The 12865-nt window shown below is 33.6% G+C and overlaps 1 protein-coding gene across 5 annotated transcripts in view; it reads left to right on the forward strand.

Annotated features, from left to right (window-relative positions):
- The window catches only part of LOC142984491 (serine proteinase stubble), a 34374-nt gene that overhangs the window by 9774 nt on the left and 11735 nt on the right, over window positions 1–12865 (forward strand). For 2 of the 5 annotated variants that reach the window (XM_076132134.1, XM_076132137.1), the window contains exons 1-3: window positions 115–207; window positions 6535–7138; window positions 10441–10620. In XM_076132134.1, coding sequence (XP_075988249.1) covers window positions 6778–7138; window positions 10441–10620 — 541 coding nt within the window. In that variant the 5' untranslated portion in view covers window positions 115–207; window positions 6535–6777. Of the gene's footprint in view, window positions 1–114; window positions 358–6534; window positions 7139–10440; window positions 10621–12865 lie in introns of those variants that run through there. The other 3 variants (XM_076132135.1, XM_076132136.1, XM_076132138.1) reach the window with 3 other exon arrangements.

A 12865-nucleotide genomic window follows, 5' to 3' on the forward strand; every position in this document is an offset into this window, starting at 1 on the left:
AGCAATCGTGTTATTAGCCCATAAATCAGCGGCAGAAATGTAAAAGAAAAAATAATTTGCATACTTATTGCTTAAGAAAGTGGAAGGTTTAATACCCCACGCATGCTTGTTGACGCGACGTGTTGTCGTGAGAAACAACAGTCCCGCCGAGATGCTAAAAACTATAGCACGCGTTAAATAACTTAAAAACATATTTACATAAAAACGGTAATAAAAACTTCATGTACAAAAACTCTTTGCCCAAAAATTTAATTGAAAATAAAGTTGCAGAATGAGGCTGCATTCTAATTTTGAATTTGAGTGACAGATATTGATTGGTTAGTTTTCTATTACGTTTTTTTTAATAATTAAATATTGGTAAGTTTGTTTTAATACGTTTTTATGGTGTGCGTGATATTTTAATCAGAAAAATCGATATGTCTATAAATAAATAAATCATTGAAATGTATGTATTAGAAAAAAGGGTAGGCTGATGTACGTACGCGTTTAACTTTAGAAAACCTACACTAGAAATCTTCTAAGTCACTAAGTCTTTATTTAATGTGATTGCAATTGTCAGGGAAAGGTTTATATGGGATTGACGGGATCCAAATTCCCACAGTAATGTGATCTAGAGGATAAACTATTACTTTATATCCAGACGATGTTAGGCCGAGCCGCTAGTATATAGAAAAATAAAAATAATACTTAATTATATTTATAGCTAATTAATTTCTTAATTCATATGCGAAAACATTAACATATTTTCTTCTATGTATATATTTATTATTGTTTACAAAACATGCATCAGTATAACGTAATATATTTAAATTTGTTACAAGTCTTATGTTTTATTGATGTAGTGTCGATTACAGAATAAACATTTCCGTATGGAAATTATCTAGTGGTAGCTTCAAGCATTGTGTAAAATTGACTAAGCGGTCTTATGTAAAGTGCAAATAATTTAGCAAAGACTCCTTCCGTACAGATCTCGCAATTAGATCTTCCACGATAATTTATACTGTGCACTTGCAAATGTCAAAATTACCGTTTGACGGTTTGACGTTGACTTGTGCACAGTTAGTGAAAATGTTTCTGTATTTTTGCGATTTAATTTTCAACTATAACGAAAAAATGTTTTTCTAGAGACAATATTAGACTGTAGGTAAAAGAATATCATTTTTTTATCGATTGGTTATTGTAATACCTTTTAATGTAATCTTATGTATATTGTACATTACTTTTATTAATTAAATTACAGTTGATGTGCTCTAATTCTGTAGCTATTTTTCGCGGAGTATAATTATAATTTTACAAACGTTAAAATAGCGTATAGAACTCGATCTTCTTTCCGTGGCTCAGAAAAATACTATTTTTTAATAAATTATTGTGCTGTTTTCCTAATCGGGACAGTTAATCGAGAGTAAGCAGTAAACCAAATGCAGTTACAGTAAATAAGTAAGAGTACGATTTCTTTTCTACTTTGTACCTAAAAAATCTGGCTACCTCATGAAAATCTAAGTCGTGTAAGTCGTCTATTTCATTTGGGATGTGTAATATGTTTTACGTATAGTCGTAGATATATTATGCCTTGTTACAATAGGATAGAAGTAAGGGGTAGGTAATAGGTAGAAACTCAAGGCAATTAATCAAAGGTGTTCCTTCTGCCTTGCCTTCAACTTGTTATAAGTACGAATTCGTCCGCGTGAAAGGATTTTCCGGGGTCTGAAGTATCCTTTATTTCAATCCAAGCTATAAACTATCCGTGTAACAAACATAACCAAAATCCATCAAGTAATTTGTCGAAAATTTAACTTTCGCATTTATAATCGTACTAAAGAAGTAAAGATCTCTCCAAATATACGCAAATAAATGCTCAACAAACAAAATTACGTCTCCACACATCTATTCAAAACTCAAGTTGCCCAAACCATTGTCATAGACAATATCCTACCATAGATTACGACATTTAACCTTAAAACAATGACGTTTCAACTGCCATCTAGACAATCCATTTGCAAAACATCAAAAGTTTATATTTTTAAACAAAACAACGGGTTACGAAATGTCATGCGCGCGCATGTACGTAATATAATGCGTTTTACGTTCTGTTTCACACGAAGATGTCGTGACAGCATGGGCCCAGATCTATACTACTACTATAAAGACTAATATTATAAAGCTGAAGAGTTTGTTTGTTTGTTTGAACGCGCTAATCTGAAGAACTACTGGTCCGATTTGAAAAATTCTTCCAGCGTTAGATAGCCCATTTATCGAGGAAGGCTATAGGCTATATATCATCACGCTACGACCAATAGGAGCAGAGTACCAGTAAAAAATGTTACAAAAACGGGGAAAATTTTGTGACGCAAGCGAAGTGGCGCGGGTCAGCTAGTGGAAAATATTTAGCCTTAATTTCTTACAAAGTGGGTGAAATAAGGGCCTGCCGGAGAAAATTATAACTGTTCTTAAATTGTTTGTAGAAATGTATCGTTTTCGCTAGATTTAATTATTTAAACTAGTTCCTACTTTAAATTTTTCATAGTGTTTGAGACTCGTTTAGCCTATTATGTGTACAATCTGCGGTAGTTTATAAAAGTTAATTAGTATCTACTAGATAATGTCTTGTATGACAAGATGTATGGATGTGAATGAAGTAAAAGAAGTTTGTAAGATACGTACAAAGTAGCATTCTCTGGTCTCTGCCTACCCCTAAGGGTAGAAAGCGTGATTTTATCTATGTGTGTAGATAATGTGTTTACGTGATTGGTATCTTTAGAGATTTGTTCTATAATATTGAAAAATAATACGTGAATTTCGGTCGCATCGTTGAGCCGTCAAAGCATACAGACAGAGAGACATCTTTGTTTGTAATTAAATTGGACTTAAATTGAAAATCGGCATCCGGCAAAGTCGAGAAAATCCAGTGTAAAACAAACCGTAGAAAATAGTGTTTATGTATAGAGTTCTTAGTCTATGATACAACATCCGGAAAGGAAATTATACACGAATCATCATTTCCCCGTTATTAACTAAACTTCGGTAACTTATTGTATAACAAATAAAAAAATACGCATTCAGAAAGCGATCGATAAGTTACAAAGAGTTACAATACAAGTTCCTTATTGTACAATCATTTTGTAACGCGCACAATATGGCCGCTATTCGTGGTTAATTTCACGCGGGCTTCGCGCTATTCGAAACGAAAGTGAAAATGGCGGCTAAAGATGAACTGTCAAACACGTTCGGATACACTCTCGATTTCAATGGCAGTTTTCGCGGTTCTTTTTGCAATTAACGCGTAAAAGTAAGAAAAATTGATTGCGTTTTGTTTTGTTTGGTGATAGACTGTTTCTTTTAACTTTTAAACATTTTATTAGCTTTTATTTATGTTCTATATATAATCTGTACTGTATATTTAGGCTGTTTTCTAACATTTCGTTTTAGTAATGACTAATTAAAAAGTTAATTACTTTACTCGCAAATTATCCAAACTAAATGAGTTCTATTAATGATGATTATGTCACTAATCGCTAAAGTAATCTAATTACAACGTAATCAAAAATATTCGAGAACAATTAAATCACTAAATCGGATATTTACTGCAATTGACCCAGTTCCCGCGCTTTTACAATGGAGGGCTCTATCAAAAATGAATTAACCACAGATAATGTAATACCGCGAAATTAACCTTAACAGATGTCATTAGTAAAGAAAGCAGACTTGTCTGTGTACAAATTACATCCTGACAACCGTACACACGAATTTAAACCTTAAAACTATTTATTAAAGTCGAAAATTCCATGTTAATTATCACTCCAAATCAATCAGGGATTTGTCACCAATGACCAATGGTCAAAGGAATTTCGACACTAAAACTTAAGGAATAAAATCGAAATTTAATGTGGTTGTTAAGACGTTTTTCGTCCATTTAAAGTGATGTTTTGGAAAGCTACGGCGAAAGTCGCCGGCTTATGAGTGTTGAAGTGTGACCACTCAATCTTGGTACTTGAACGTATAAAACGATTTTGTATCTGATTATACAGTACTTAATATGGTAATGTCGGGAAGGTTGCATGTGCAGAGAAATATGTGTGCTCTGTCACATTTTGATTGTTCATTTTGCTGTAAGATTATTTTGTTATTTATTAACCTATTTAAAATAGCCACACTATCATATGTTGTGCATTATTTAAGGCACCTGTTGTTAGCATTATAAATAAAAAATACATACTTATTTCTATGAAAATATCAATAAAATAATACCTATTAGTCTATAAACACTACACACTGATTTGAAAATTAATTTGAATTAATATACAGTTCCGATTTCACAATTTTCATCGATAAAAATGATTTTGAAAATGTGCCTGTATTCGTATTTTAATGCTAATCAAACTGAATGAAATAAATTGTATAAAAAGCCTTTATGAATATATTTACACAAATATACATAAGAATTTAAAACAATACCAGCGATGGTCACGTGTTTTAATATAAAATTTGCATGTTTTATAAGAATTATCAAAATGTAGACTGGGTCATTTTCTACAAAAATATTCAATTTGTTCTTTAAATAAAAATCATTTATTGATTACCGTTACATAAATTTTATGGTTGTTAAGGTCATTACAATTCAGAAGAAACTTAACTGTATTTTTCCTTAGATAAAACTTCGTGAATGCTCATGAAATCCTAAATTTGAATACGTTACATCACACTATTCTTGTTTATACAATTTTATAGTCTTCACATAGTTATTTTGAAGAGTATCATTAATACCTAACGTTTCGGCGCAGATCGTACTCGCCGTAGTCGTAAAATTCGTGTTCTCCTTAATTCCCGTATCTTATTATATGTTAATCGTGCAACGCGAAAGTTTAAAAGTTAATGAAGCCAATGCCAGTCTATGAATCAATGAATATTATTGGATAAATAAATAAATAAATATCACTGGACAACTCAGACACGGTCATTTGATTCCAAACTAAGTTGAGCTTGTACTATGGTAACCAGATAACTGATAAACATACTTATAAACTTCTAAATACATACTTATATATTACTCGTGCTCATCACACACATAATCGTCCCGGGTGGGATTCGAACCCACAACACGCGGCGCTACGGTAATACGTCGAGGTGACCACTTTAACCATGCGCCAAAAGTGCAGTTAAAACGAACCACAGTAGCGACAAGACACCAATCATTAAGTTAATTTCAAACACCTTTGACACTAAATTGACCACAAACCGCAAATAAAAAATAACACGTCTATTTCATTCTAACTGGGTCTTGTTCGTGAAGACACATGAGAATCAGTTTGACATTTAACCACCGGATGTAGAGTAACTGTACCGCTTGGTACACTTTTATACACGAAAACTAGCGTGCATATAAAAATATATACATACAAGAGGCCGCTCGCAACTTCGTCCGCGTGGAAACCCTTTCCGTTTAAATGCAGATCTCTCGGGAACTCCGGGATAAAAAGTAGCCTTTGTGTTATTCTGGGTCTTCAGCTACCTATATAGCAAATTTCATCGTAATCGCTTCAGTAGTATTTGCGTGAAAGAGTAACAAACATACGTACTCACAAACTTTTGCATTTATAATATTAGTAGGATAGTAGGATATGTACATGTATGATTATATTTATGTATGTGGATGTAGCTAAAATAAGTGCATTGCATTTGTGGTCGGAGCGGTAGTGTATACAAGCTGATCATGAGGTCTGGGGTTCGATTCCTGGGTCAAGCAAAACTGCTATTATGCTTTTCAATACTCTCTGTAGCAATAATGTGAATAGAGTATTTAGAAATAGGTTCGTTCCCTATTATAATAATATGGGACTAACATTGTTAATTCAAATCAGTGGGTGTATTTTATGCACCCACGTTTCTGCTACATCTTCAAGTATAATAGCCGTAAGGCTTTATAGTAGTTAGTATTTAATAACTTTTTTATAATGTTCCGGCCCGGAGGTACGAGATTAATCTGTTTCTGGTCTCTTTAAGGCTGATTCAATTACAAAAACACCTAATGCCCGGTTTCTGAGTAGTAGTTAGCGGTAGTAACTCATCTTTTTAATAGTTTTTTTTATATGAGTTTAAACGCTATTGAATAGATAAACTACCGCTAAATGTAACTCAGAAACCGGGGATAACTACATTTGAGACGAAGAAAATCAAGCCTGTACATATAATAGATTCGTTATAAATAATAACAGCCGTCTATCAGAAATAACGACGTTCAAATGTTTGAAGATAACTGTATAAGACATGTTGAATACGCGGGAAAGTCCGCCATAGATCTTATTATCTTATTTTATAAATTACCACCTTGAAATACGGATTTTCACTTTAAACTGTTATTAGATATCATATTTATATGTCACGCACGCCATGAACACGCTAAAACGCATAGACAACCATTGTTTCAATTATAATGTAATAACTATAAAAAACAACACGGTTCCGTAGAAAAAAAACCTCTCACTTCCTCATAATTGTCTATGGTTGAACAACACATTCTTAATTGATATTACTTTGTAGATCTGGTTCAAAATTATGTAATTACCATTAAGTAAATGGTATTCGGAAAAATACGCGTCATTTTGTATCGTTAAGAAAATGTAAGTTGCTTGGGGATCGCTAACGAAAGTGAAAAGGTACGACGCGCAAAGCGTTCACGATTTACTTCCGAAAACCTACTTCCCGCGTAAAGACGTCTTATGCGAACAAAATAAAAAAAAAACAGTGAACAAAAAAAATCAATGTGTAACAGAAAACAGTGAAATGTGCAAAAGTGTAATCGAAAACGGACTTAATGGATCGGCGGGAAAAATTGAAAAGAAAAATTTCAAAAATCGAAGAAGAACGGATAGTGTTGCCATGTTTTATAAAATGACTTTTTTGTTTATGGTCACTTTAGTAAGTTGTTTAAATGTCGGTTTGTGTAATGAAAATGATGTATTGACTTTACAAGATGGTTTGGATGGGAAGGAAAATGATTTGCCATCGGATAGAAGGCGGCCATCGAATGACCAAGAGAAAGATATTTTGTTGCTAGGAGCTCTGGGAAGACGTAAAGGTTCTTACCACAATTCTTACAGTGCGTCCCAAGAGGATGATTCTATTATGGACTTATTGGGAAAGAGTGAGTATTATAATTAAGTCACTTAATTTTATTATCGATAAAATGAATTAGTTGTTCATCATAAATAAGGCTTATCTGTAAGACAGTAATTTAAAAAACATTTAAAGACATCTTCTGTATTTTTAAATCAAATATATATTTTTTTATGTTAATAATTAAATCAAACTAGTTAACTAAAGATTTAAATTTATCGCCAGTGTTACTAAAAGTGGCAGCAACTCAATATATTTTTTAACCGACTGCAAAAAAGAAGGAGGTTCTTTTATCGAATGATTGTTTTTTACGTTTTGTACACTCAGTAAAATTATTATCTTACTACAATCAATCTATATTATTAAGTATTTGAGAAAAATAACATTTTTTACGAGTAGTCGGAAGATTATATTCTAAGACAAACAATATTTGATTAATTTTTAATATTTTAATTAATACTGTCTTATAATATTATAATGCAACGGGTCTTATACGCGATTGAAAATTTAAAGGTTTGGATACCTTATTTGCTGCCCGACGTTTCGATCGCATTACAACGACCGTGGTCACGAGCTGACTTTAAATTTTCAATCGCGTATAAGACCCGTTGCATTATAATATTATGTGTACTAGTCGCGAGAGTTTAAAAACATTAATACTGTCTTATGTTCTGAGCACTAGTGTATATGAGCTATTGATCACGATCTCTGATCAATAAGATTAGCAGGATAGACTAGCAATCATAGCTTTATTCGCGTAAAAAAGAAACATAATCCAATAATTTATTCATTTACTTAAAATGTTGACACTTACGATAGTCGTTTTATTAACTGAATCTATCACTAGCTCGGAAAGTAGAGCTTTATGAGAAGAGCTAGCAAGTAACTCACGGCCACTCTTTTGAATCGACAAATGATTTAAAATGTGATTGATACAATAGTTTGATCATACATTAGTTAGATGTCCAATTCAATAGGATTAGCGGGATAGGCTCGAAATCGTTGCTGTAATCCCGATTAGCTAGTTAGTTGCGAACACCAGCCAGAAAACGATCAGTGGGTTAAGCAACATAACCGCGGGCATTATTTGAATAGGTAGCCGCTTAGAGATATTCGCGCTAAGTTTCTCCGTGATTCGGAGGGCACGTAAAATGTTAGTCCCTATCGTTGTCGATTAAGTTAAGACAGGTCAAAAGGCCTTTGAATGGGTTCAACAACTTTAACACTAGATTGACCACTAACCATACGATGAATGAATGAATTCTCCATTTATTCCTCCTATCAACTGTTGCAATAAAAGTACAAACATTTGACGACTTCCGTGGTGCAGTGGTTAAGGTGGTCGCGACACCACTGCCATTGCGTCGGAAGGTTTTCGTCTGAGCAATTATGTGAAACACAAATGTCTGATGGTACTTTGTGTCCGTTATTTATAATGTTTGGTAAATCCTCGCGACATAAGAGCAATTCTTCGTGCGGAATCGGAAATCCATACTAATATTATAAATTTTCAATATAAAGAAAAAAGACTGAGCGTTTAGTTAGCAAATAGTTTTTCCGAGTCTGGTTGTACTTTGCCCGTTGTTTGTTTGTCCCGACACAAGAGTTCGGGAGTTGTCTTTACAAACAAACATAAAACCATATTACACAAGATGGTCACGCAAGTATCTATGTGTGAACGACCGATCTGTACAATTTCACTATCTATGTACGCTTTTACTCCTTGCGTGACGCATCTGATACTCATAATTGATAGTTTCTTTAACGCTACTGGGTAAATGGAACTTGTTAGATTACTTTCCCACTGCTGGGCACTGGCTTCTCCAAGAAATAGAGAAAAAGAAGGCTGAAAGTCCACCTTAAGTCAGTCATCAGTAGGCTTAGTTAGGCAGTCCCGACAGTATCGAGTCGAAAATCAAATTCGATTGGTTCGAACAAATGTCAAATCGTAGTTTTACATTTCAAACTAGTGTGTGATGAAACACAGGTTTAAAATGAACATAATCTACATCAAATCGTCCTATTAGTTTCACTTTAAAGCGTTAAATTATGCGCTAGTTTTTGTGCAGGTTGGAGACTTTGCATCGCTCCAAGAACTGCTCTATTAAACTCTCAGGCAAGCAAAGTTTCATCAGGATGTATTCCTTCGCTGTTAGAGCAAGTGATAACAATTATTGCTAAAAGACTTCAACACTTCGCAAAGTATTTGGATTCCTTTGAAAGCATATTACCTTTCGTAGGAATGTAGCTATCACATAAGAAAACAGTTTTACCAATTTCTCAATCAGTTTGCGCGTGATAAGACTTTGTACTTATTACTCGGGGCCGTTACTGTCAATTTTAGCATAAGAATTGTTAATTTGTACAAACATACATACTTTGTAATGCATAGCCTATGTGATGTAAAGTTAACATTTCAAATAGCGCAAGAAATTTCAAGTGATTTCAAAATACTCTTACATACAAATCCGCAAAAAAAATAATTCCCTCTTCATAATATTAGAATAAATATCAGTACAATCTATTACATAATTACAACTGTAATAAAAACGTCTTCACGATCAATATTGACATAATCACGATCACGAATGATTGATCACAATGCAATCATTACCGGTTATTGATCTCTAATGTTGCCTGTTAAAAAAACTATTGAATTAAACAATACTTTTTACACACTATTCAAGAATATTTTTGTGTTCTTATTTATAAGGATTTTTTTGTTGTTTACTCTACTTATTATTGAATTTATTGACAATTATTGGTTGGAGTTTAATAGCAAAATCTGTTTTTTGTTCTTAGAAATAAAATCATTGTCACTTAAAACATCGGGATGAATGTCTAAAAATTGTTTATCGCATTTCTTGAGTGCCCACAAAGTCGCCAACCCGCACTCACGTGGTGGACTCAAGGCCAAACCCTCCCTCGTCCAGGAGCAGACCCTTACCCAACAGTGGGATAGTAATCAGTAAAAAAATTGTTTTGATGATTATCGTGTAATTTATGTTAGTTACTTTCTTGTTGTTTTTACGACTTTTCATATTTCGCAGTTTTTATTTAGTAATTAAGGTCTCTTAGAGGTATTTTAATGCTTGAGTCTCGATGTTCCATAAGGGTTGAATCAATTTATCAATATTTTGCAAAGTAGCTATCAAAATTCATTACCGTTATTTAAAATACCGGCTAAATGGAGTTTCTTGAAAGAAAATTTCTTAAACGACTTTATACTTAACCTTTGACTGCACTTCGAACCCGAGTGCTGAAATCAATGCTTTACAAAACCACCTACTATCCAACCTATATTTCTAACGCCATTTTCTCTCTTTCCAGTGATCCCTCAAACATGTCGTTACCGGGGTGCCCGGCATCGTTGCGGGCTTAGCATCTCGTGCGTGCTCAGCGGGGGTAAGCCGCTGGACTTGTGCTCCGGCGGCATGATCTGGGCTTGTTGTGTGGACCTGGAGACGACGGAACGGCCCACGGAGATCGCACCCGTTGTTCATAATGCTAGTAAGTTTGTTTTTTTGCGAATTTTGATGATTAGTGTATGATGCATGATGTTGTGTTAGTTGAAGTGTGATCAACTTTGTTTTGTAGTAGGTATGATTTGGGTGTGTATTTGTGTTAATTGAAAAGGGAAGTTAAGTTGGTTCTAGGATACGGTTATTTTATTATCTAACGATTTTATGTAAAGATCAATTTTGCTGGGTTTTTCTCTGATAATATATAGTGAATTGTCGTATGTTAAAACACTTTTAAGTTACATACATAATTCGCTTCAAGATAAAATGATATACGGACCTATAAAAACAGTTAAAGGTTTGTTATGAAAATCAATATTTAAGAAGATTTTACAGTCTTTTCAGTACATTAAGGTTTAAAATCAAAATTCAGAGAAAACAGTTATAAAACGAACATTAATAAGATAGAGTTGATCACATTTCTACAGTAAAATTGTAATAATTTGTATAATGTAAAGTAATGTTAATAATTTGTGTTAATATGTAATGCAAATGTTTTAATTCTTTGTGATTTACAAATTGTACTTTTATGTTATACGTTTTAACATTGTGTTGTGACAGCCGTACTCATAATATTAGGTTTTTTCAATAAACAATCGGAATTCTCTAAAATTCATACTAACGTTTTATAGTTCAACTTCTCAAGGTTATTCTTTCTAGCAGAAATATGGCTGAAAGATCTGTATCCTAAAGATCTTTATTGCTTATTCGTTTATTCATTGGATACCTTGAAATCTGAGAAAACATTTTTTAAACAGTTGATGCTATTTAAAAGATCAATTTGGTCGCTATTATTGAGAACCTATTGTAATTCAACAAATTCGAAACGTCGTACAAAGTTTCGATTGATTCTTACCATGATTTCATTATTTTCCAAGCTTTGTTTGAAATATAATAACAAAGAAAATCTTTTAGCCACATGATAGTAACCAAACATCGAAATAACTTCTTATTAAAAAAATATAGTAGGTCTACTCTTCTAACCCATGAGACCCAGGTGTCATGGGTTTGAATCCCAGACCAAATATTCATGATATCGATATTAAGATAGTCACTATTTCTTATACCGGTAACATTAATTCGACTCCCAGAACACACAATTCCGTCATTTACAGAAAACTAGAAACATAAAATCTGGATTGCAAAGTCTTGTAAAACAAAAAAGCCTTTGTTAATACGAAATTTAACCAAAAAAATCTACAAGGAAAAACACTTCATTTTTACATAACACACATTAAACTGTACGTACGTATTCAACATACGATTTCTAAGATACACATCAGATTACAACTCACGTACGCATCTAAAGATATTCTGTACTACATCTTACTGTCTTTCACATATATACCTATATTATATGTATTTAAGTGAAAGTTTATATTTGTTGTTTAAACTTAAAGAAGAACCGATTTCGGTAGGAATTTAGTTCACATATAGTGGTTGCTTAAGTGAGGAGCTCGTGGCTAAGTAACTACAGCCAACGAATCGACCCGTCTGGTTAAGCTACGCTAGCCGAGGTTAGTCAGTCGATGGGTGACCATTATACATATCGAGTTCCTCCGTGTTTCGGAAAGCGAGTTAAATTGTAGGTCCCGGCTGTCATTTTCAAAGATCTGTGATAAGCACAATACCTCTCGGTAAGACTGGTTGTTAGACTTTCAAGCTTCTGAGTACCTACGGTTACGATTAATAAAGATCTTTGAAACTGACAACTCGGACGAATTCTTAACAGTAGCCCGGAGTTTTGTAACGTTCCCGGTATATGGCAATACTTTATACCTATTAATTACATCGGACTAACATTGTTAATAGCAAATCGTGATTGTATTTACGCCTCTGCCTAAACCTTTGCGTATAGTAGGCGTAATAATATGCATATGTTTAGAAAACGTTAAGTAATATTATTTTAAGAGGAAATCATACTCAGGAAATCCGTCGCTTCAACAACTTAATCTCAAGTTAAACAGCACTTTGCGGTCACTTAGAACAAATAAAGATTCGTATCTCTTTACATATGTAATAGCTATATGAGAGATTGTATTTTGAAATAATATTGTCCTAACTGGTATCCGGCTACAGCGGTCAGTCTCATTGAAACTGGCCAACAGGACTTGGTTTATAGTGTCTAAGTGTGTGCACAAAATACAGGTACACTCTCTATTCCTTCACTCTCATAGCCCGGTCGGACGGATAACTGACACAACCAGTGAGAGGTCAGGCGCAGGACCGACGGT

The sequence above is a fragment of the Anticarsia gemmatalis genome, chromosome 27 (genome assembly GCF_050436995.1).
Source record: "Anticarsia gemmatalis isolate Benzon Research Colony breed Stoneville strain chromosome 27, ilAntGemm2 primary, whole genome shotgun sequence".
NCBI lineage: Eukaryota > Metazoa > Arthropoda > Insecta > Lepidoptera > Erebidae > Anticarsia > Anticarsia gemmatalis.